Source organism: Saccoglossus kowalevskii, chromosome 11 (assembly GCF_978046115.1).
Source record: "Saccoglossus kowalevskii chromosome 11, keSacKowa6.1, whole genome shotgun sequence".
NCBI classification, from domain to species: Eukaryota; Metazoa; Hemichordata; class Enteropneusta; family Harrimaniidae; genus Saccoglossus; species Saccoglossus kowalevskii.
The window spans coordinates 14,940,927-14,965,489 of NC_140651.1; the positions used below are offsets into that span (position 1 = coordinate 14,940,927).

General features: G+C 36.0%; 2 protein-coding genes across 7 annotated transcripts in view; one reads left to right on the top strand and one right to left on the bottom strand.

Moving 5' to 3' along the window:
- LOC100372798 (SH3 domain-containing kinase-binding protein 1-like) overlaps positions 1-24,563 on the bottom strand; it is a 54,430-nt gene that overhangs the window by 10,454 nt on the left and 19,413 nt on the right. For 5 of the 6 annotated variants that reach the window (XM_085504903.1, XM_085504902.1, XM_085504900.1 and 2 more), the window contains exons 3-8: positions 10,027-10,135; positions 9,491-9,718; positions 8,265-8,485; positions 6,362-6,394; positions 3,742-3,799; positions 3,033-3,238 (exon numbers count right to left, since the gene is read on the bottom strand). In XM_085504903.1, coding sequence (XP_085361029.1) covers positions 3,033-3,238; positions 3,742-3,799; positions 6,362-6,394; positions 8,265-8,485; positions 9,491-9,718; positions 10,027-10,135 — 855 coding nt within the window. The remainder of the gene's footprint in view (positions 1-3,032; positions 3,239-3,741; positions 3,800-6,361; positions 6,395-8,264; positions 8,486-9,490; positions 9,719-10,026; positions 10,136-24,563) is intronic. The other variant, XM_085504901.1, reaches the window with a different exon arrangement.
- On the top strand, positions 15,732-24,407 carry LOC144344609 (uncharacterized). Its single transcript, XM_078006474.2, has 2 exons — positions 15,732-15,819; positions 21,208-24,407. Exons 1-2 carry the CDS (start codon positions 15,807-15,809, stop codon positions 24,006-24,008), a joined length of 2,814 nt encoding a protein of 937 aa, XP_077862600.1. The 5' UTR covers positions 15,732-15,806; the 3' UTR covers positions 24,009-24,407.

The window sequence follows — 24,563 nt, forward strand, 5'->3', positions numbered from 1 at the left end:
TGTGTTTGGCTTGCTCGTCAATGTGCATGAGAACAGCCATCTAATATTGGTTGTTAGGTACAAATTCTCGTTGGGTGGAACCCACCAGAAAAAGGGTCCTACTATTTAACGCCCGGACACGCGAGGGAGTGTCCGGGCACGCGCGGAGGCGAACAGGGGGGAATACCTAACGCGCGGGGCAGCGGCAGCAATCCTTGTACTGTATAATATTCGTTTATGCTCATAATTTGAACTGGGGTGGCGAATTCGAGCAGCTATCCACACTTTTTATGATCGACGCCCGGGCATTCCGGCGAGTCGGGTCCGCCATGTTGTTTACTAATTTTGGTTAGCGTTTAACAATAGGACAATACCATTCGATCCATGGGGGTGACAGTCCTACGAATGTGCCGACAATTGTCGATGGACAAGGACAGGAAAAGTTTGTGCAAGTGTGGCGAGACTCCCGTAGTTACGCGGAAATTATTTACCTCATGTGAAAAAAAAGCATTTTCGAGCATATGTATCGAGACCAAACATAATTTGTCGATAATCGAGTGTTGCAAGAAAAAGTGAGATTGTCGCAAAATGTAGCAAATCGTTTTCAAAACAGTGCCGCTAAGAAAGTCTCGCTTTGTTTGCGCCCACTGTAAAACATGTATAGTAAACAAACCGCCCTTTTAGAAAATATTTTTATTAAAAATAAATAAGTACAAGTCAACTAAAACGAAAATTAAAACATGTATAGTAAATAGACAGACACCCCGCCCTTGTGGAAAATATTTTTATTAAATTATTCAAAGTACAAGTCAACTAAAACGAAAATTAAAACATGTATAGTAAATAGACAAATGTGGAAAATATTTTTATTCAAAATCATTCAAAGTACAAGTCAACTAAAACGAAAATTAAAACATGTATAGTAAATAGACAGACAGGTTTGGAAAAGATCGATCACGGGGCGTGTATACAGAAAACTACTGGTAGTAGCTCGCCAACTGGGCTTGGGATCTCTCCATCGCGTCAAGTGGTCATTCATTCGCAAACGTGAATTCGTACAGCGGGCGATGAACTAAACTTGACCTTTCGATGTGTCGCTTCCAAGGCGTTGTGATACTCTCTTTATTACTACCTATATTTAATAAAAGTGGGAACGTCATTCAGTTTCATTGTTAACGGCAGGTTACACTAGCGCACCGGAAGCATGTGTGCGAATAGAGGTCATAGCCATCGCATCGCGATTTTATAGTAGCTCACATACCGGACTCACACCCTGCTCGGGGATCATGTGGTCCGTTTTACGAGCCCGGCCGTTACAAATTGGTCTGGGATCAGCTTGTAAATAATCTACTGTAACTATACACTGCACAAACAAACTACAAGAGATTCCATAAAATAGAAATACAAGGTGGCGTTTATCACGCCATTAATTTATTCAAACCCTTTTGTTACCTGTTAAAGCTCCAAACAGAAACAACAAATGCTTTGTCTCTCGACGCAACTCGCCCTGGTTATGTAAATGTTTTCCCTTACCATCAGGCTCCAAGCCGGAACAAATGACAACCTTTTTTTTCTGAATTACATAAGTTCATCATATTTGGTATGTCATGTTTATTTGAAAAAAAAACAACGTGCCTTGCTTGGGTTGAACCACAGTTACTTAAAAATAGTGACCGTGGTTGAACTGAATTAGGGACAGTGTATGTTCCCCTCTTTGTTGTAGTTGTACAATAGAGTGTCAATCACAGCTGAATACGTGTCGGGACGTCAACCTCTGAAATATGTGGACGAAATGTAATATATTCCGTACGCTATACTGTGCACGAGATTGACCAAACTCTGTGTTTTCGACAAGAGGTATAAACCAGGTTTACCGTAAACTGCGTGTGCAATAAGAAATTTACCGCATGCTGTAAGAGTGGGGACAGGGGGTGGGTGACTGGTACAGGAAATAAAAAAGGCATCTTAAGTTTTTACAGGAAGTTACCATTTACAGTAAAAAAATCGATTTTTACACTTAAAGATATATTTGATATTTTGTGTTTAAGAATCTATATTGAAAGCTTAATGTGGAAAATGCTTTATACACTTACAAAATATAGGATCTTTGTACAAATCATGGATGAATAAAACGGTTGATTACATATTAAATCTTGTCCATGGCTACGAATATACGTTTTTTTATTTGTTTGAATTACATTACAAAGTATAAAAACATTGGACGAAAATATCCCCTCTGTACCGTACACGAGATTTACCGAACTCTGTACCGTTCACGATATTTACCGTATGCGATATTCTTAGGATACCAACTTCATTGCAAGTGTACGTAGCATTGTCACCTGCATACAATGCTGTGTTTACGGGGACACATAACAATGAGAAAACAACATGAGGTGAATAATTTCTGCGTAACAGACGTCTTACATGGTCATTTTTAAATGAATCTTACTAAACAATACTACGGGAGTCTCGCCACACTTGCACAAACTTGTCCTGTCCTTGTCCTTCGACAATGTCGGCACATTCGTAGGACTGTCACCCCCATGGATCGAATGGTATTGTCCTATTGTTAAACGCTAACCAAAATTAGGACACAACATGGCGGACTCGACTCGCCGGAATGCCCGGGCGTCGATCATAAAAAGTGTGGATAGCTGCTCGAATTCGCCATTACGGTTCAAATTTTGAGCATAAACGAATATTATACAGTACAAGGATTGCTGCCGCTGCCCCGCGCGTTAGGTATTCCCCCCTGTTCGCCTCCGCGCGTGCCCGGACACTCCCTCGCGTGTCCGGGCGTTAAATAGTAGGACCGCAGAAAAATGTACATGTGTTTGGCTTGCCCGTCAATGTGCATTGGAACAGCTATCTACCTGGTTATATTGGTTGCTAGGTACACATTCTTGTTTTGTGGGACCCACCACACACATGTGCAAGAAGGAGAACAACTTTAATCATTTTCTAATTTTATTGTGAATATCAATTTGGAAAATTGTGGGGAAATAATAATTTCAAAGAATTGTCAATAATGAACATTGACTGAAACTTACATGCACATGTGACTGTGGTTCCGGGTGGTCTTCAATGAGTTGAACAAAGTTATCTGGGAATACGCCAACTTTACCGTGAACTTCTCCTCGCCACCAACCCTGATCCCCGCCATCTTGTGATAGAACTGTCACAATTTCTCCTTCTTTTAAGCTCAGTTCATCAGAATTCAATGCAGAATATGAAAATAATACTTTTGCACGCTTAACTGGAAAATGGAAAAGTAAAGAAGATAATACTGTAATCAGTAACTGGATGCAAAATTAATACTTCAGCCGCCTTGAAAACAGGTGTGAATAAGACCATTCCTTAACTGAATTTTAGAGTTTAGTTTTTTTTCTCAGTCAGATGTCCCAGGGATTTTTTTAAACAGGGCCGCAGCGCCCTCATGCCATGGCCATGCGCCCCCTTACCCTGGGGAGCAGATCCTCTGGCAACAATAAAATTCTGATTGACCAGGGATCACATGTGGCCACAGTCTTCAACTGTGACCTGTCTGATAGTAATTTTGGCTTCACGGAAGTCATAGGATGCTCCATTTTAACCTGGAATTATCCAAACCCTGGTAGGGAGAATCTTCCCCCCACTTGGTGGCGCAGCTGAATTGCAGTGCTCCCTCTTGCAGTTTTTTTCTAGAAAAAACCTTGGATGTCCATGTAAATTTACTTACAAAGATGAATTCCCCTGCGAGAAACTGTACGTCACACTAACCTTTCTTTGGTGCAGTGTCAACAGCAGTCGGCTGGGGCGTTCCTCTCTTCAATGAGCCCTGCATAATAAGACAACATCAATCTAATATTAACACCAAACATATTGTAGAGGGGTAATTTACTAACACTTGTTACTTACAAATCACCTCAATTACAATTGTCAAACAAAGAAGAATTGAAACGTAAAGCACTTTATTTGATCAACCACATGCAGAGTATAATTACTTGTAGTTTAAACAAATTTACAGTCACCCATTATTATTACATTAAAGAACATAATTTGGCTGTTGAAGAACACATTATAAGTTTTGGTAGCATATACAAATGTATGACCATGATAGAATTAAGTTTGTCTTGCTAGCAGAAAATACGATACTTAAGGTAGAGTTTTTAATTTTAGTGCATATAGAAATATTTTGTGATAAAATATGTTTACAATTATTTGTTTTAGCATTCGTCAATAGTATGTGAACTTTTTTTGATTCACTGTCAATCTGCTTTTCCGAAAAATGGTAAAATAGTATGCATAAAATGCCATTTTAGCAGCAGTTTTCATAGACCACAATGAAAACGATAAAAACCCACTCAAAATATTATAAATTTTGTAATATTTCTAGACATCGAAAATATTCCATTTTCTTCATCCTTGTGACATGAAATATCAAATATGTAAAAAAAGTTCTCTCTGCAGGATACAAGGTGTACAGTGCCCTCTAACAATTTACAAGCATCCCTCTTGTGGTCAAAAAAGGAAATTTTTTGAAAAATATAATAATATAATGCACTTTTGCAATTTTGAAATATCGCTAATGTTTTATAGATCTACTATGAACAGTACAATGACGACAATCCTGAGAAAAACACTTCTTTATTTTTAAATTTGGAATATTATAATTTACAATTTCGCCATATATCATGTACAGTATGCCAATGATTTAACAATTGAAACATGATATCAAGATATCAAGAAGTGTCGGCTTTTCTAAAAGTAAATATAATGAATCAGTTTATAATTATGATAATTATGCCACCAATAATGAAGAATAACCATTGAAGAGAAAAATAAATAAAAATAAAAGCACAAGTAAAAAATCACACACGCATATTGCAGATAATAGGGTAAAGTTCATGAACACATTAACACACTCCAATCCGAGAAAATAGAAGATAGAAACAGAGACAGATACACACAATGAAAAGACATACTATTTAATAATTAGTAACATTATTGTTTCCTTAGGGTCTGAAATCCCATGTGCACTTTACAGAAAGATGCATGTCACACCAGGCTTATATAGACTCAACAACATTGGCTACCCAACCCTAATGCCTAACAGTCAGACCAATCAGAGAGGAGCTTGCTTGTTGACAGGTTTTATCAACCTATCAAATTGTGCCTTGTATATTTGCATTGAATGTGGCCACTCCTCTCAATGTATATTAAATGATGAAGAGAGATCAGATTTGGTGTTATTTGAGTCGCCAGGATTAATAATCGACCAAGTGCTGTTATCAAAATACATAAAAATGTAAAAATTAATCTGGCTCCATCCGTCCGTCCGTCCGTCCGTCTGTCTGTCTGTCTGTCCGCCCTTCCGCCCGTCGTCTATCCAAGAAGGTTATGTGTTTGCGTCCATTCTACCAGGTGATGTTATTTGAGTCTGTGTGTCCAAAAAAGGTGATGTTTTTGGGTCTGTTTGTCCATTCAAAGATGTTTTTGGTGTCCATCAGTCTGTCTGTCCAAAGAGGGGATATTATTGTGTCTATCTGCCCGTCAAAGTAGGTGATGTTCTTGTAATCTTCCATCCTTCCAAAGCAGTGATGTTTTTGGTATTCAACGATCTGTCTGTCCAAGCAGGTGGTGTTTTTTGTCTGCTGTCCATCCGTCCAAGGAGGTAATGTATGGCTTCATCATGACAGTGGGCCGTTTTTTTTATTTTATTGAGTTCCTTGGCAAGTCTACACAAGACGTGATGTGATGTCTTTGCCAAATGTTTGAATGAGATCAGTCAACGAGTGTCAGAGATAAGCTATTATTAATATTTCATATAAAGCAACAATGAACTTGAACACAAAATTTGCTTCTTCTTTTTGAATGATCAAATAGAACTTGACTAACGCATACTTATTAACAGACAGGCCTCAGTGTAATAACTGCTAAAATTCAGTTGAGTGTTTGCACATGGACATCTGACAGACAGAACAAGTCCATTTCAGTCTAATCAGATTTCAAGCTGGTGTGACATGCACAAAGAATGATACATCACAATCCACACAACTTTATAGCAGCGCAAAGATGTGCCCACAAGCTGAGAACATTATTTCCTGCAAGTCAGAGAACTGTCTCATGTTATTGAGATGGGAATTGGTCCGGGGAGGGGGGGGGTGTTAAGAAACCCTGATAATTAATGATGATTGGTAGTTAGCTCTATGAATGATGCAATGTGCAATTGGGGGGGGGGGGGGGTGATTTTGTAGCATGCAATGAGTAGGTTGAACACAGAGGGTTAAATGGGATAGAAACGTTGGGGAAGTAGGAGGGAAGGGGGGGGGGCACAATAAAATGAGACAGCACCTAATATTAGTTCTGCAGAGTACAACTGTGCATATTTATGACATACCCTGACAGCTGGTGGCAGCAAAACATATTGTTCCTTATAGGTGGAAAGAAACACAGATATTATCAAATTACCCTAACGTGGCCGGGGGGGGGGGGGGATTGTTACTGACCGTTGCACAATATGGGGAATACTTGAAATACATGGCTGAATTAAATTAAAATTTAAAGACAGTTTTTTTATAACAGTTAGTCAAATATGTTCTCAACTTTGGTCAGTATTTTTATTTGGTCAAGGCAAAATAGGGCAACACTTTTACTTCAGTCTTCTGCCTTTAACGGGTGGTACAGCATCCAACTCTAAGGGTGGAAACAACTACCTGTAACTTTGAATAACTATTGAAATACACATTATTAACCAATTGTGTGAGGTGGTAAACTAACAAATTAGATAGCTATTAAGAAGTTAAAAATAAGTACATGTAGCAGGCAAACAAATACAATCAATAACTACATGTATATCAATGAACTAACCAACTAACTATATAACATCTTAACTAACAAGAATAAATAACTAAAAAGATACCGATACATGATATATATACGGTAACTACAAATCAAGTAACAGTACTATAAGACCTACTTTTTTTACGATTTTACTTAAATTTATTTTAACTAGTATAACTGATACATTGTTTCCACCATTATCCGCAGCCACCAAACAGACATAGAGGTGAAGATAAAGAAAATAACCAAAGCAATGGGGTCACATACATCTATAAATAACATACTGGAAACGTAAACCATAATATCACTGATACTTTCACTATTTAACAAGCAGATCTATATAGGTTGATGTTATATCATCACACCACATCACATCAACATTATGTCTGCATCACATCAATCAATGTCTGCATCACATCAATGTCTGTATCACATCAATGTCTGCATCATACCCATTCTTGCAACACATCAATGTCGGTATAATCAATGTGTGCATCACATCAATGTCTACATCACATCAATGTCTGTATAATCAATGTGTGCATCTCATCAATGTCTGTATAATCATTGTGAGAATCACATCAATGTCTACGTCACATCAATGTCTGCATCATACCCATTCTTGCAACATGTCAATGTCGGTATAATCAATGTTTGCATCACACCAATCTCTGCATCACATCAATGTCTGTATAATCAATGTGAGAATTACATCAATGTGTGCATCACATGAATGTGTGCATCACATCAATGTGTGCATCACATCAATAACTGCATCACATCAATGTCTACGTCACATCAATGTCTGTATAATCAATGTGAGAATCACATCAATGTCTGTGTCACACCAATTCTTGCAACACATCAATGTTGGTATGATCAATGTCAATCACATCAATGTCTGCATCCTATCAATGTCTGCATCACAACAATATCTACTGTACATAATCAATGTTAGCATAAATCAATGTTTGTTGCACATCAATGCACTAACTCTTAACAGTGTTGAAGATTGAATTTAGCAATACCGGAAGGGGATGCAAATAAATAGAATGTCCCAATAAGAGAAGACACTGCTATACTTGCCTAGTGGTAAAAATAAGCATATGTCATATAACACATTTAAAAGTCTAAACAATTGATGAAATAACTTATGAACAGCATTGACAGCAAGCATACACCCAACACACAGGTGAATGAATTAGTACGAAATAGTCTAGGAGTCAAAGAATACTGGTTATGTTGCACACAACTACTGTTACAGTAAAAACATAGCAGAAGTGGTCAGAAAGAGAAAGAAAACAGGTATGATGTATATACAGACAACCAATCTAGACTCTACCCTACAATCTGACTAACAGTTTTCAAAAAGCAATTTAGTCGAATACAAATTCATATTCAGTTATAATTATTAAAATGAATTTTATAATTAGTGAATGAAATGTGAATTATTTACTCACTTTCGTGGTTTCAATCGGTGTTGTTTTTTCCTCCGTTGGAGACGATGATGTTGGAAGAACCCTCGGTGGCTGCGTTCCTCGTTCCAGAGTGCTCCCAGTTTTACGTAATTTTGGTTGTCCATTTTTAAAAATATCTCCAAAGCCCATTCCCATCGCCTTTTTGGGCTTGGTATCTCCTTCTGAGGTTTGTGACGGTGGAGGCGGGGGAGGTTGCTTAGGTTCTGATTTGAAAAATACAATTATTGTTTATAATTTCATCAGAATCCACATGCTATTCACATTAGTGAGGTTGAACGTAGAATATATTGGTGCATTTCTAGATTGTATTGAGCAGAGAAAAAAAAGCTTCTGGTCAATGCACTTCATTAATGTGAGTGCCTGTTTTTAGTCCCCATTTGAATGCAGTCACAAAGATCTGTTGGAAATGTACGATCTAGGAACTGTCTGATGAAACTGTTACCAGTATACTGAAAATACCCGGTAATACTTTATATTTTGAAATTTTTTAATTCAAATTTTGAATCACTTTTTTTGATAAAAATCCATTTAAGCATCAGCAGTTCTATTTAAGTTGCAAATTCTATCTTAGATGCTGTCTTATGGTATTTTCCAATTTAAAGAACTCAATTCCTCTATCTATGAAGAGAAAGTAACAGCAGTAAGCTTGAACATTCCACCTTGAAAATTCAAATTGCATATTCACAATGTTTTGAATTTCAAAAAATAATGAATGAAATAAATGACTGCATGGTCGCAAAAATGGAGAGCTAGAGTTACTATAGGTAACGCATTCCCACATAAAAATACCTTTTTAAAACAATTAAAAAAAAGAAATCTGTAAACAATACAAAAAATCTAATTACATTGTATTTTATCTAATTTATACCACTGACCATGTCGTCCTGTCGTGTGTCTATTCATCCTTGTAACATTTAAAAGATGCTGATCATAATGTGGATATATTTGGAACAGTAAGGTACGAGGTGCGATTACCCGATACTTACAATTTTGCTGATCATGTGGTCTAAGTGTGTCGCATACGGTATATACTGGTGGTTCGCTTCATGAGAGTATGCCAGAATGAGGTTGTTTTTATTTTGGACTGCGCTAGATTGGACATTATCTTAGCTGATTAGTTAATACTCTTACAAGATAATTTGCAGTACTGGTGTCTAAGTCTTATTTATGTGCTAGGAATAAGGTATCTTTGAAAGTATTTAACCAACCTTTTAGTTCTGCTTTTGCTTTTTCATCTTCATCTTCCTCGACCACTTCAACAAAGTTTGACGGAAAGACACCAACTCTGCCGTTGATCGTACCTTCCCACCATCCCGGCTCCTCTTGATTTATAACTTCAATGGTATCACCGATTTTAAGCCCAAGCTCGTCGTCATTTTGAGGTGTATAACTGTAACACGCCTTTGCTCGTAGTGACCTAATTTTGTCAGCACCTCCTATAAATAGAAAAATTTAATATTTATATACTCAAACATTCTATTATTTATAAAATAGTGGAGTTGTGGTTTATTATATTAATTAACAACTAAGTCAGTAGAGTCAGTACTGCAATAGGGTCTGGTCAAACCCATGTTTGTTTTTATTACTAGAGGATGCTTACGCGTGTAATCATTCCATATTTGGAATTCGCATTTCCTTATATGGTAGAATGAAAATACCCTGTAAAATACCGCAAAATTACGGCACGCTGTAACTTATGGCGTTACGGTGACAGATGTATAATAAAATTAAAACGTTAAACTACCTCGTTTTGTGACTGGTTTGTTTACTTTATTTTTTTCTTCCTCTTCTATGGTGAGGTGTGTTCTTTCATTTGCGACTTTCGTTGGAGGTGGAGTCTGTTCTTTTGTTAACTGAAAACAAATAACACATTTATGACATTGTACGTGAACTTAAGGTAGAAGCTAACTCATAATTTTTGACAAAATGAGTCATAAATGCGTTTATTATGTACAGTCATGAAGCTAATGTCCCAAGGTACAATGAAATAGCATTATTTTGTGTGTTACAGTTAAGCTTTTTGGGAAATGTGTCTTAATATTTCTTGAAAATTGCTATTTTTAGAACAATTCTATAGAACACAATGTTAAAAAAAATTGCATTTGTTGACACTTTTTAAAACCCAGACTTTTTAAATAATTGAGAACAACAAAAAGTACTCCATCATTAGCACTATATGATTTTTTCAGCCCATGTCACCAGGTTAAATTTTGAGATATTGCATAATATCCCTGCCATAGGAACCTATGATAAAAGTGTTATAATAGTGTCAAAATGGCGACTTTCCACTAAAATACAACCATCATTTTCTCGAAAAAAAGGCTGGTGACCCCAAACTTTTTTTAGGTCAATAATCTTGCATTGCCTTGAAGTACAAAATTGCAAAATGAATAAATTCTGGGTATTTTAATTTATGAGTAGGCTTCTACCTTAAGGGAAAAATTACAGATGTACCCAATTATAGCGGTAAATTAAAGTTGTATCATCAAGTATATTTTGTATGTTTGGAGCATTTGACATATGAAGTAGTCTCAGAAGTGTGGTATACTAAATACAGCAATCGTAAATAATCTTTCTCACTATACTTGTTTTTGTTTATATATATTTGTTTGTTTAAATCTAATGTCTTAACGAATAATCAAGCAGAGAAGCTTGAGAAGGGAATTTTGGGTAATACGTCTGGCGACCCAGGTAATGGACTTATCAGCTGACTTTCAGCCAATCAAGATGGTGTCATAATGCATATACTGTGCAATTAAACCCCTGATCATACCTGGTACAATTATTAATGAAATAAACTGGAAGAATGGTTACTAATGTATCGCCAGACACTTTCGGAATTTTTATTTTCATATTCAAAAGTTAAAGAAATAGATAGTTATAGATAGTTATAATGAACAATGTGATGATTTCACAGCAGGTGAGTTTTACAATGTTTTTCCAGAGAAGTATACAATGAAAGATTCAGAAAAAATTAAAAATAAATGCTACCGATCAATTTATTTGGATTTTCAGCCCTCAAGTTGCTGTGCATAATACCAATAATTCAGCCATCAGGTTTTGACTTCACTTGGTCGGAACTAGAACTTCCTAGGCTCACACAGATTATATCAATCTCTGTTGTTACTGAACTAGAACTCCCTAGGCCCACACAGATTATCTCAAACTCTCTTGTTACTGAACTAGAACTCCCTAGGCCCACACAGATTATCTCAAACTCTGTTGTTACTGAACTAGAACTCCCTAGGCCCACACAGATTATCTCAAACTCTCTTGTTACTGAACTAGAACTCCCTAGGCCCACACAGATTATCTCAAACTCTGTTGTTACTGAACTAGAACTCCCTAGGCCCACACAGATTATCTCAAACTCTCTTGTTACTGAACTAGAACTCCCTAGGCCCACACAGATTATCTCAAACTCTGTTGTTACTGAACTAGAACTCCCTAGGCCCACACAGATTATCTCAAACTCTCTTGTTACTTGACTAGACTTCCCTAGGCCCACACACATTATCTCAAACTCTGTTGTTACTGAACTAGAACTCCCTAGGCCCACACAGATTTTCTCAAACTCCTGTCACTGAACTAGACTTCCCTAGGCCCACACAGATTATCTCAAACTCTGTTGTTACTGAAGTAGAACTCCCTAGGCTCACACAGATTATTGGGAAACAATACCGACCTTTTGATGCCTCACTTTCAGGTTCATTAGAATTTTGTACAAACCGCTCTTGGGTTTGAGGAAGCCCTCATAACACAACATTTCATTTTTTTTAGCATAGGTCACGGAACCAAATTTTGAGATATGATAAGATATGATGAAATGTTTCTACCATAGAAACCTCTTGTAAACTATTCAAAAATGTTCAAGTTGGTTTTGTGGGTAACTTAGATCGATAAGCATAATAATGTTTTTCTATCAGAATTTTGAACATTTTAGTAACTCAATCCTCTTGCTGGATTTTGAGAATTTCTGAATATTTAATGGTGGCAAACTAGCTTAAATAAGCTCACCACTGACATGGAATGTGTCAACTACTGATGAAAACACTTCATCAATACTGGATTTGTATAGGGATTATTGTTCAGGGCCATGCATCCCTGTGGACACAGAACTAAAACATCTACCTCAACTACAGGTACCAAGCTCAAAACCAGATATAGCTTAATCAACTAATAGCTGATTAACAACTTAGCTTGATTTTAATATAGCTAATCTTAATTTTAATCAAAGAAAGCTTAGAAAGAACTCCCATGTGCTGAGAGTATTGGAGACACATTAAATATAATTCAAAATTACTTGTCAGAGATAGTGATAGTGATGGAAAAGCCGAAAACTAATAATGAAAATCAGAAAATTAATATGAACAGATTTTAATGGAAAACTAATGAGGTCTGCGCAATATAACAGACCATCTATGTACCAAGTTTTATTGAAATGTGATTGGAACCAAAAAAAAATTATAAATTATTATGCTAATTAGGGAATTAATATAAACAGATTTTAACCCCAAACTAATCAGGTTTGTACATTGTCCTAGAGCATTTTTGCACTAAGTTTCATTAAAATGGAATAATTAGTACTTTAGATATCAGTGTGATAGCTTAAAAGCTCAAAACAATTATTTTTACCATAAAACTAATCAGGTCTCTGGATAGTCCTAAAGGATCTATGTACCAAGTTTCATTGCAATGTGATAATTAGTACTTGAGATATCTGTGGAAAAGCTGAAAATTAACTAATTATGCAAATTAGGTAATTAATATGCACAAATATTTATCCCAAAACAATCAATCTCTGCATAGTCCTTGAGTATCTATGTACCAAGTTTCATTGAAATGTAATGCTTACTACTTGAAACATCAAAAGCTGAAAATTAATTAATTATGCAAATTAGGTAATTAATATGCACTGACATTACCCTAAAATCTATCAGGTCTGTGCAGTGTCCTATGACATCTATGTACCAAGTTTCATTGAAATGTGATGATTAGTACTTGGGATATCAGTGGAAAAACCAAAAATTGACTACCGGTAATCATTATGCAAATTAGGTTATTAGTAATTAGGTAATTTTTACCAAAAACTAATTAAAACCAAGCATTAGTTCAGAGCATCCATGTACCAAGTTTCATCAAAATCCAATAAGTGGTTCTTTAGATATCAATGGAACAGTCATGGAACAGCTAAAAATTAGCTTATTATCATGCAAATTAGGTAATTAATATGCATAAAATTTTACCAAAACCTAATCAAATCTGCGCATTAGCCCAGAACATCTATGCACCAAGTTTCATCAAAAACTGATGTATGGTTCTTGAGATATCAGTGGGACAGACGGACACACACACACACACACACACAGACACACTAACCGCAAAGACTCCCATTTTGTGCTTCGCACATGGGAGTCAAAAATGACAGATATATTTAGATACAGTGATGTAATCATATTTAATCATAATTAAATATTATTATTATTAAATATTTGTAATTTTTTTCTGAGAGATGATGTACTAATATTAACAACACTAAATGGTACAATGCAGTGAAAACACAACTAACAAACACCAGCTCACATTTTAAATACTACAATGTACATGTATTACACCTTTTATAGGTATATATAGGCAAATAACAATCCAGAAAAACAATTCAAACAATTCAATATTGTACTATAAAAAAAAATAATCAAACAGATAAACTAAGAACCTACAAAAATTTCAAATATGACAATAAACTAGAATACCTTACCAAACTAGAAGACATTGAATTACATGAATGAATGAGAAGATTTTGATTAGGCAACCACTGTTTGAAGATTGAAACAGATAGACACACAAAACCGAAAACCCCAGCTGAAAACAGGATTTGTGAATTATGTGCTGAAGGGGGGAAATGAAAGATGAATTCCATTTCATTCTATCTTGTCCCTTACCCTGGTTTATTTATAAACAGCAAAGAAAATGACTATATGAAGTATCTTCAAAAACCATCCCTTGTTTTATGAATCAAGACGAGAAAACTAAATTTATTTTGATAATGAACAAAAATAACATAATTACTGAAAAAGCAAAATTTCTTAAATGTAACTTTTCTTCAAGGCAGCTACATCAAATCATATTAAATAGACAGCAAGTTTTTTTTTATTATTATTTCTTTTGGATGTCTGTTACCTTTTTTTTGTTTTTTTCATCACAGTCCCTCTATCACTGTGTTGTTGTACAACTTTAGTGACCTCACTGATGTTCACTCCAGAGACAGTGTTGAGTCTAATATATATGTAACATGAACACAGTTTAAAAACTGATACAATTACTATAGATCATATCAATATTTACTGTGGGGTGTTCACCAGAGAGGTTCACTCCTGTGCCTATGAATTTACATAGGCATTCATTTGCAATGATCTCTAAGGAAAATTCATGAACATGCTTGTAGCTACTTAAATATGCATTATTAAACTGGGGAGAAGGAGAAAACCAAAACTACCAGCAGCAGAAAGAGTCTGTAAAAAATGTGATCAAGGCGATATTGAGGATGAAAAACATTTTCTTTTGAGCTGCTCACATTTTGAAAATGAAAGAAAAATCCTCCTGAAAAACTGTGAAATTACCTCAAGTGAAAAGAACAAAGACATAATATTCTTAAAAATTATGAAAAATAACATTGCTCTGTCTTTATATCTTAAAAATACCATATACAAAGCATCGCCTTTGTAAACCCCTGGGTAGGGAGAACCTTTACCTTTACTTTATTTACTGTATTTTTATTACTTTCTGATTTTTTGTAGTTATTAGAACTTTTAAATTTGTAGTTACGTTTAGTTGCTTTATTTTACACTATTTTTTACTATTTTTGTAGTTATTTTTATTTGTTTTGTTTTACACTATTTTTACCTTACTGTATCCACAGCAGATTACAGTTGCGTAATAAACTATTATTATTATTTATTAAACATTACAGGGCTTGGACTTTGGTGGGAGGCATCTTGAACTGTACAACCCTACTTTAGTCAGGTTATGTCTGATTCCTTGCAAACAACTATTCATACTTGGGTTGCTATGGAAATGTTGACTATTTGGCCAAGTTGAAATAAATCAGGCTCATTAACCCAACCTCTGCAGGGGGTACAGCTGGACAGACAGCTGATTAGATATACAATGTAGAACAAGGGTTCATGAAATGTGTCAAAGGGGTGAATCAATAGTAAGGAAAGATAGTAGCTGTTTTCCGTCACTGAGTTTTGAGATTTTTTGCCATGGTTCACATGTGCAAAAGCTATTTTTCCTGCTACTGGGTAGCTGCAGTACTAGTTTTCTCTTCCCCAAAAACAGATATGTGCATGTCCCTCCAAATTTGCCCTTCTCCCCCCGAGCTAATAATGATACATTCCCAACTGACACACTGTTACAGTGCATTCCACATTCGCCATTGATGTGGTTTGATTCTCACACTTTTGAAGCACTCATGAATGGTTTCATTTTGTTGACTAAGACTGACCGATTTCAACTTGGATAATGAACAAACGCAGTAAGTACAATTCAATATAGATGTTTTAGCAATGCGGCAATAATTCATTGACATTTATTTTGACAAGCATGTGAAAGCCGACTGCCTCAGACTTGGGTTCATGTCTAGATTACAAATGGCTGCCCATGAAAATTAGCCCATTGTACACTGAACTAGGCCATGTCTATTTTTAGCCAGTATAGGAGTATTGATGAATAAATTATATTACATTTCATGTAGGAAGCAGGGGTAACAGATGAAATCTTTTGACAAACATGTTTTCTTGACCTTTTGTTAACATATCACTTTGTATTTTTGACATGCTTTTAAGACAGACAGGAACAGGAAGTCAGACAAAAGATATTTGTGTTTGCATAGGGGGTGGAGGAGGATTGGCAGCAAAGGGTGATGAGATAGATTTGTCAGTACTTATTTATGATATTTAAGTGGTGATGTAGACAAAAATTACTATTATTATTTTTTTCTTGCCAAAATTCAGATGCCATATTTTCATGTAATTTCTCTATTAATGTTGACCCAAATAAATATAATTTTCTATATTGGCAATTTTTAAGAAGAAAAAAATTTTAAAAAAAAGGGCTTAATTTGTGCAAAAGTTGACTTTGACTTCAGAGGCAAATGGCCTTCACCCAAAGAGAACATTGCACTATTTAACCCATACCATACAACTAGAATTACACCATGCTGTCCATATCTGTTTCAAAGTGAGGACATTTTTTGGCATTTATTCAACTTCATTTTGCACTTGTTTCTCAGTTTACTTCCTTTTTTTCTATCAAAGATCCCATTTATAATTAACAAGCAAACTAGTTTCTGAAAAAAACATGGCTATACATATATATACATATAAGAATAAATTGAATTAGTGACAAATTCTTTTGAAAATTAAAAAATTTAAGTTCCAGTGAATTGAATTTTAACATTTGTATGGTTTAATATCATTCGTAAGGTCAACATTTTGTTAAAGTCACTGTGACTATCTTTTATGTTGGCTTGCGAAATTAAGACAAACTTGGACAAACTTTATTTGCACTATATTATACTGTGGAATAATTTTCGCTGAAAAGACTTTTCGGGCGTTTCGTATGGTATTTATTTTCACTGATTTTTGATGAGTTTATTGTGAAATATAGGAAAAAAAGTATATTCGCTGGATTTTATTTTTACGGAATCATCCCTTCAGCGAAAATAAATTCCAAGCGAAAATAAAGTATTCTACAGTATATGCAATTTCTGGTTTGAGTGTGCTTCCAGTGAAGCATTTATTCAAAAGGCATACACATAGTGCAAGGGCAAAATAAAGAATACTGTGAAATACTTTATTTTCGCTGGAATTAATTTTCGCTGAAAAGGCTTTTTGGGCGTTTTGTATGGAATTTATTTTCACTGATTTCTGATGAGTTTAATGTGAAATATAGGAAAAAAAAGTATATTCACTGGATTTTATTTTCACGGAATCATCCCTTCAGCATAAATAGCGAAAATAAAGTATTCTACAGTAGCCTAAACAGTAACTGATTTATTTATTCCATAACAAATTTTGCAAGTACCTATTATATATAGGTAAACTGTAAAGCACAGAGAAAAGGTGAATATTGATCCACCTCTGCTCAAAATGCCATGTTACAGGACTTTTTAAAAAACACTATTTCTCTAGTGTAAAACAGATGTTAAAATATTGGCCAGAAATAAAAATATATAAACAGGTGACAGAGGGTAGTTTACATATACTGCTGTTGTTGTGGTTACATAATAGTGATTGACAGCAGTTTATATCAGAGGTGATCAAAAAGCCAGCAAATAAACAGGTGACAGAGGGTAGTTTACATATACTGCTGTTGTTACATAACAGTGATTGACAGCAGTTTATATCAAAGGTGATCAAAAAGCTAGCAAATAAACAGGGGACAGAGGGTAGTTTACATATACTGTTGTTGTTACATAACAGTGATTGACATCAGTTTATACCAGAGGTGATCAAAAAGCTAGCAAATAAACAGGTGACAGAGGGTAGTTTACATATACTGCTGTTGTTACATAACAGTGATTGACAGCAGTTTATATCAAAGGTGATCAAAAAGCCAGCAAATAAACAGGTGACAGAGGGTAGTTTACATATACTGCTGTTGTTACATAACAGTGATTGACAGCAGTTTATATCAAAGGTGATCAAAAAGCTAGCAAATAAACAGGGGACAGAGGGTAGTTTACATATACTGTTGTTGTTACATAACAGTGATTGACAGCAGTTTATATCAAAGGTGATCAAAAAGCTAGCAAATAAACAGATGACAGAGGGTAGTTTACATATACTGTTGTTGTTACATAACAGTGATTGACAGCAGTTTATATCAAAGGTGATCAAAAAGCTAGCAAATAAACAGATGACAGAGGGTAGTTTACATATACTGTTGTTGTTACATCACAGTGATTGACAGGAGTTTATATCAAAGGTGATCAAAAAGCTAGCAAATAAACAGATGACAGAGGGTAGTTTACATATACTGTTGTTGTTACATAACAGTGATTGACAGCAGTTTATATCAAAGGTGATCAAAAAGCTAGCAAATAAACAGATGACAGAGGGTAGTTTACATATCCTGCTGTTGTTACATAACAGTGATTGACAGCAGTTTATATCAAAGGTGATCAAAAAGCCAGCAAATAAACAGATGACAGAGGGTAGTTTACATATACTGTTGTTGTTACATCACAGTGACTGACAGCAGTTTATATCAAAGGTGATCAAAAAGCCAGCAAATAAACAGGTGACAGAGGGTAGTTTACATATACTGTTGTTGTTACATAACAGTGATTGGCAGCAGTTTATATCAAAGGTGATCAAAAAGCTAGCAAATAAACAGGTGACAGAGGGTAGTTTACATATACTGTTGTTGTTACATAACAGTGATTGACAGCAGTTTATATCAAAGGTGATCAAAAAGCCAGCAAATAAACAGGTGACAGAGGGTAGTTTACATATACTGTTGTTGTTACATAACAGTGATTGGCAGCAGTTTATATCAAAGGTGATCAAAAAGCCAGCAAATAAACAGATGACAGAGGGTAGTTTACATATACTGTTGTTGTTACATCACAGTGACTGACAGCAGTTTATATCAAAGGTGATCAAAAAGCCAGCAAATAAACAGGTGACAGAGGGTAGTTTACATATACTGCTGTTGTTGTGGTTACATAATAGTGATTGACAGCAGTTTATATCAGAGGTGATCAAAAAGCCAGCAAATAAACAGATGACAGAGGGTAGTTTACATATACTGTTGTTGTTACATCACAGTGACTGACAGCAGTTTATATCAAAGGTGATCAAAAAGCCAGCAAATAAACAGGTGACAGAGGGTAGTTTACATATCCTGCTGTTGTTACATAACAGTGATTGACAGCAGTTTATATCAAAGGTGATCAAAAAGCTAGCAAATAAACAGGGTACAGAGGGTAGTTTATATATCCTGGTGTTGTCACATAACAGTGACTGACAGCAGTTTATATCAAAGGTGATCAAAAAGCCAGCAAATAAACAGGTGACAGAGGGTAGTTTATATATCCTGCTGTTGTTACATAACAGTGATTGACAGCAGTTTATATCAAAGGTGATCAAAAAGCTAGCAAATAAACAGGGTACAGAGGGTAGTTTATATATCCTGGTGTTGTCACATAACAGTGACTGACAGCAGTTTATATCAAAGGTGATCAAAAAGCTAGCAAATAAACAGATGACAGAGGGTAGTTTACATATCCTGCTGTTGTTACATAACAGTGACTGACAGCAGTTTATTTCAGAGGTTTTTTCTCTTGTTTTGATTCATATTCAAAGACAATAGAAAGATTTCTATATACTTGAAAAGAACAAAATATTGGCACATATGCGAATAACACTTGCAAGTTGCATATACACTCAGTGATATTATACTAATCATATCTATAAACTGTGATAAACAGCCAGGTTTACAGCATCATAATAACAGTGAAATATTCAGGTTTCTGGTCGCTGGTTAGTGACTTGATGAGATTTTCGGGAATTATCAATAAATTTATTTCTGTATTTCTTCTGGAATTAGCTTTATTTTATTTCGACTTTGTTGTATATACATTATTTTTCTGATAATTATCAGTGAAAATAAATGGAAAAAAATGTGGATGTTGAAAAAGTGGCGCGCCCTCTATTCAGTCCATCGATCTGTGTGCTGGAAAAGACTTTTTGGGTGTTTTGTATGGATTTATTTTCACTGATTTTTGATGAGCTGAATATAAAATATAGGAGAAAATGTATATTTGCTGGATTTTATTTTCACTAAATCATTCCTTCAGCAAAAATAATTTTACAGTAATACACCAAGTCATTTTGAAAAATACATGGTGAGAAACACTCAGTATCATACAATAGTACTTCTACCTTCCATCATAGACCTTAGAAAAAAAGGTCCTTCTACTTTCTATGTAGCTTGACAAGTTGACGTAGGTGGTGCCCTGGACTGCGCCACCTATGCCACCTTGTCAGGCTACCTCCCATGGTACCACAATGCGAGTAAAAACAGTACCCCTAACCCTGTGGATTTAAGGTAGAGATGCAGGTTCGTGGGCACTTGGGAGTGAATTTTTTTTTTTTGCTTTTTATTATCCAAACAGTCTTGGCTATAGACTGTTAAAATTCGTGAAAATTTCAAAACAAAAGATCAAAGCGTCTAGGAGCTATTTTTTTTTTAAAGTTCTGGGATGTGCACTAAAAAAAAGCTGAGAAACAGAAGCATGGTTTAGAAGCTATTTTTTTGTAAATCACTTTTGACCAAAAAAGCACATTTTTGTGCATATTTCAAACTACAGTGTCCATTAAAAAAATACTAACAAAATTTTAAAATTCATACAATAAGCTTTCCGAAAATATATAGTTTTGTGGACAAGGGAGGTCATCTTGGTTTCTTAAGTAACTAATTAAAATACCTGTCAGGTAAACTGCATCTCTACCTTAAGTAACTAGAGAAAAAATCTAGACTAGTGTCTGATATCAAACATTTTCATTTTTGGTACTCTGAGGGCGCACTCCTCCAAAATGTGGTGACCATTCTATTGAGGGTGATTTGTAAATCAAATAGAGAAACATCTTTTTATTTCAATCCTGCACTCTGTTTGAAGTTATAATTATAATTATATCTTATAGACTCTAATACTGTAACTGTTATAACTTACTTTTTTTTCTAACAATACATCCACTTCTACAAAATAATTAATTTTTCATGGTCTGAATAATGGAATGATTAGATTTTTTTTAATTACGTGAAAAAAAAAATAATAATGTATGGTGTTGCTACTCAGAGTTTAAGGGTCTCACTGGAATTTACTAACAAAAAAACTATCTTCATCTTATTTCAGAATCCTCCACATCAAATGAGGTAATGGCGAAGAGAATCCATGTGTCTAGTCCATATAATAATCTAGAGCAGAGGGCACCAGAGATGCATGCTGAAGTGGTACAAAGAGCATCCACTTCACATAACCCAAATCAGACGACACCAATGTTACATAATGAATCAATAATAAGAGATAAACATGATATTAGTGTTTGTGGTGAACCACCGACACATACCCGTCATCGACGTAAACGATCACAGCAACGTGTGAAGATTAATATACAAGTCGGTAGCGATGATAATGTTCAGAGTTATACTAGCGATAGTGATGAACCTCAGACACGTACCAGTCGGCAGCGTAAACAGGCACGGCGTCGTGTAAACATTAGGCTACACATCGGAAAGAACAGTGTGGAAATTCTTGGTGATGCAAGTGATAGTGATGATCACAATTCACAGACTCGTGGGCGACGAAAGCGCTCACGAATGCATCACAAGAATGATTCTCGTCATGATAGGAGAATGAGCAACGAAGGTGACAATGACAGTTACAGCATTCAAGAGAATGCGCAGCATCAGGATGACGATATTGAAGTGAAAGGCGAGAGAAATCAGGGTGGCAAAGACAGTAATATAGTTATTCAAGATGAGGATACTATCACTAATGTGCAGTACTATAGTGCTGACCCAATTGAAGATGGAGAGGATGGTAACATTGCGTTTAGACCACACTATCAGGGTGATGATATTACGAGTAAAGTGAGACGTGAGAGGAATCGGGGTAACAATTACCAAGGCAAAGACGGCATAAATGACATCGGTGGTGATGTGAATGATGCTAACAAGCCAAGTTGTAGCACTGACTCTAAAAATAGTGTCGTTATGTTTGCACCTCGTGAGTATATCAGTGACTTTGAGTGTACATCGAGTGACAATGACACAGGTGATGATGATGACGACGATGATGATGAAAGCTGGTGTAGGCCAACTCGTCTTGATTTACAAGAAAAGATAGAAACTACCTGGCCGAAAGACTCGCAATATATTGAACCTTCATGTTTCCATGACGATGATGTTGAATATGGTGGTGATGATGATGATGATGGCTGGTCAACTTCACTGAGAAGGCACACCCTAGAAGAGTTCACTGGTGGAAGTCCTGGTGCACATGTAGACTTGGGTGAAACACCTACCCCCGTGAGTACATTTCATCAAATTTTCCCAGCATCACTCATAAAGACACTGAGAAAGGAAACTAACGCCTATGCAAGTTTTATCAGCCACAAAAAAAGGAAAGGAGCTGACAAGTTCTGGACTCCAGTGACAAACGAGGAGATGACAGCATTCCTTGGCATTTTGGTTATAATGGGCGCTGATCCTAAAAGTGATCTGGCTGACTACTGGTCTGTTGATACAGCGCTAAGAAATGAGAAGATAGCTAATGTAATGAGCCGCAACAGATTTCAAAAAATTCGGCAGTACTTTCATGCGAATGACCCAAGCACAGATCCGGCTAACATCCAGAATCCTATGGAGAGAGCCAGACAGAGAACAAACCATCCTATGTACAAAATAGCTCCTGTTCTCGAGACCGTAATGTACCGATCACAAAAGTACTACAATCTTCATCAGCAGCTTACTATAGATGAGGCCATAGTTGGGTACAAGGCAAGCAGAAATGGAATCCCAACAGACTTCATACACAGGAAATTCAAAGAAAAGGGATACAAGGTACATGTGTTGGTCGATAGCAAAACAAATTATGTGGGGAATGTGAAGTTCCCAACTTCCACTGGGAGCCGCAGGGGAAGTGCACACAACATCTCCAAAAGCATGGCTATCTGTGATGATTTGATCCAACCAATCAGTGGCCGACATCACATTGTGTATACACAGCGTTCAAACACCAGCATTGAGATGGCCGATTGGCTTCATGAACATCACCAAACTTACATAGTTGGAAGTATACGACAAGACCGCAAGAAATTTCCCGACAGTCTTCGCACCGATCCACAAAATAGAAACCATGAAAGTGACATCGTTAAGAACCTTCATAGAGGGCAGTATTGTGCAAGACAAAAAGGTGACCTGGTTGCTGTGACGTACAAAGACTACAAGGTCCTCAGCCTGATATCTAACTGTCGAGCCGGATTTAACAATAACAACGAAAGAATAAGTAGACTAGTTAAGCCAATTCAGTCTCGTCGAAAGATCGCATATAGCCTTCCAGCTCCTGAAATTGTTGCTGACTACAACAGACACATGATTGATCGTGCAAGTCAAACACGATCATACTTGTATTTCCCGTCCCAACGTCAGTCCCACAAATGGTGGATGTTCGTCTTCTTCTATTTATTGGACGTCGCGATGTGGAACAGCTGGATAATATACAAAGAATTGGTGGATGACAAAAAGAGCCATAAATTGTTTCAAGTGGAAATTGGTTGCGCTCTGATTGGTGGCTTTTCCTCTCGACGACAACAGCTGACAACTAAAGCGCCAATCCTCACCACTTTCGAAAATCATCACTTAGTGAAGGTTCAAGGGTGCCGAGGAAACAGCTGCCGAATGTGCATAAAAGTAGGAAGGAGAACAGCAAAGGACAATTATATATCCAGCCAATACAAGTGCAATGAATGCGGTATTAATTTGTGCCGCGACTGTTTTTTACCCTACCACCAACTTGCTTGCAGCCAGCCAAAAGACGGCAAAAGCACACAGACCGATGCCGATGATCAAGACTTGGCAGGGAGACTGTGGGAGGTTAACTGGAATGGTCCAATTTTCACTGCTGTAAAGGAAGAGCCATCAGGGGAAATTTGACAAAACTTTGCCAAGAATGTTCAAAACTGAACAAAGCAATAAAGTGTCAATGATTCAAGTTTGTACACAGGATGACTATAACTATGTTCACACATGCTGACAAACCGATAGCTACATTTAGATCGGGTTGAGGTTAATATGTTCACACATGTTTACCAACGGTGCATTAAAATTACTCTGGGTTGAACCCCACATTTTGTAACATTTGTTGAATATCATTACACATAGGTTACTCAACTAAACATGTTAATCTTAACTGTGTATAAAAATACTTCATTTCAAAGAAGACAATAGTGTATATGTAAGATGTTTATGAACAGAATAAACAGAGCCGATAACATTTATACAAATACATTGTAACCTTGTTTTAATAAACACCTTTATAGTGAATTTCCTAAACACATTGTATGTCTCTCACTCGTGACAAACCCAATGTATTATTTTTCATTACAGTGAACTACATGTACTTGTATGCCCCCCCCCCCAAAAATACTGTAGAATACTTTATTTTCGCTTGGAATTAATTTTTGCTGAAGGAATGATTCAGTGCAAATA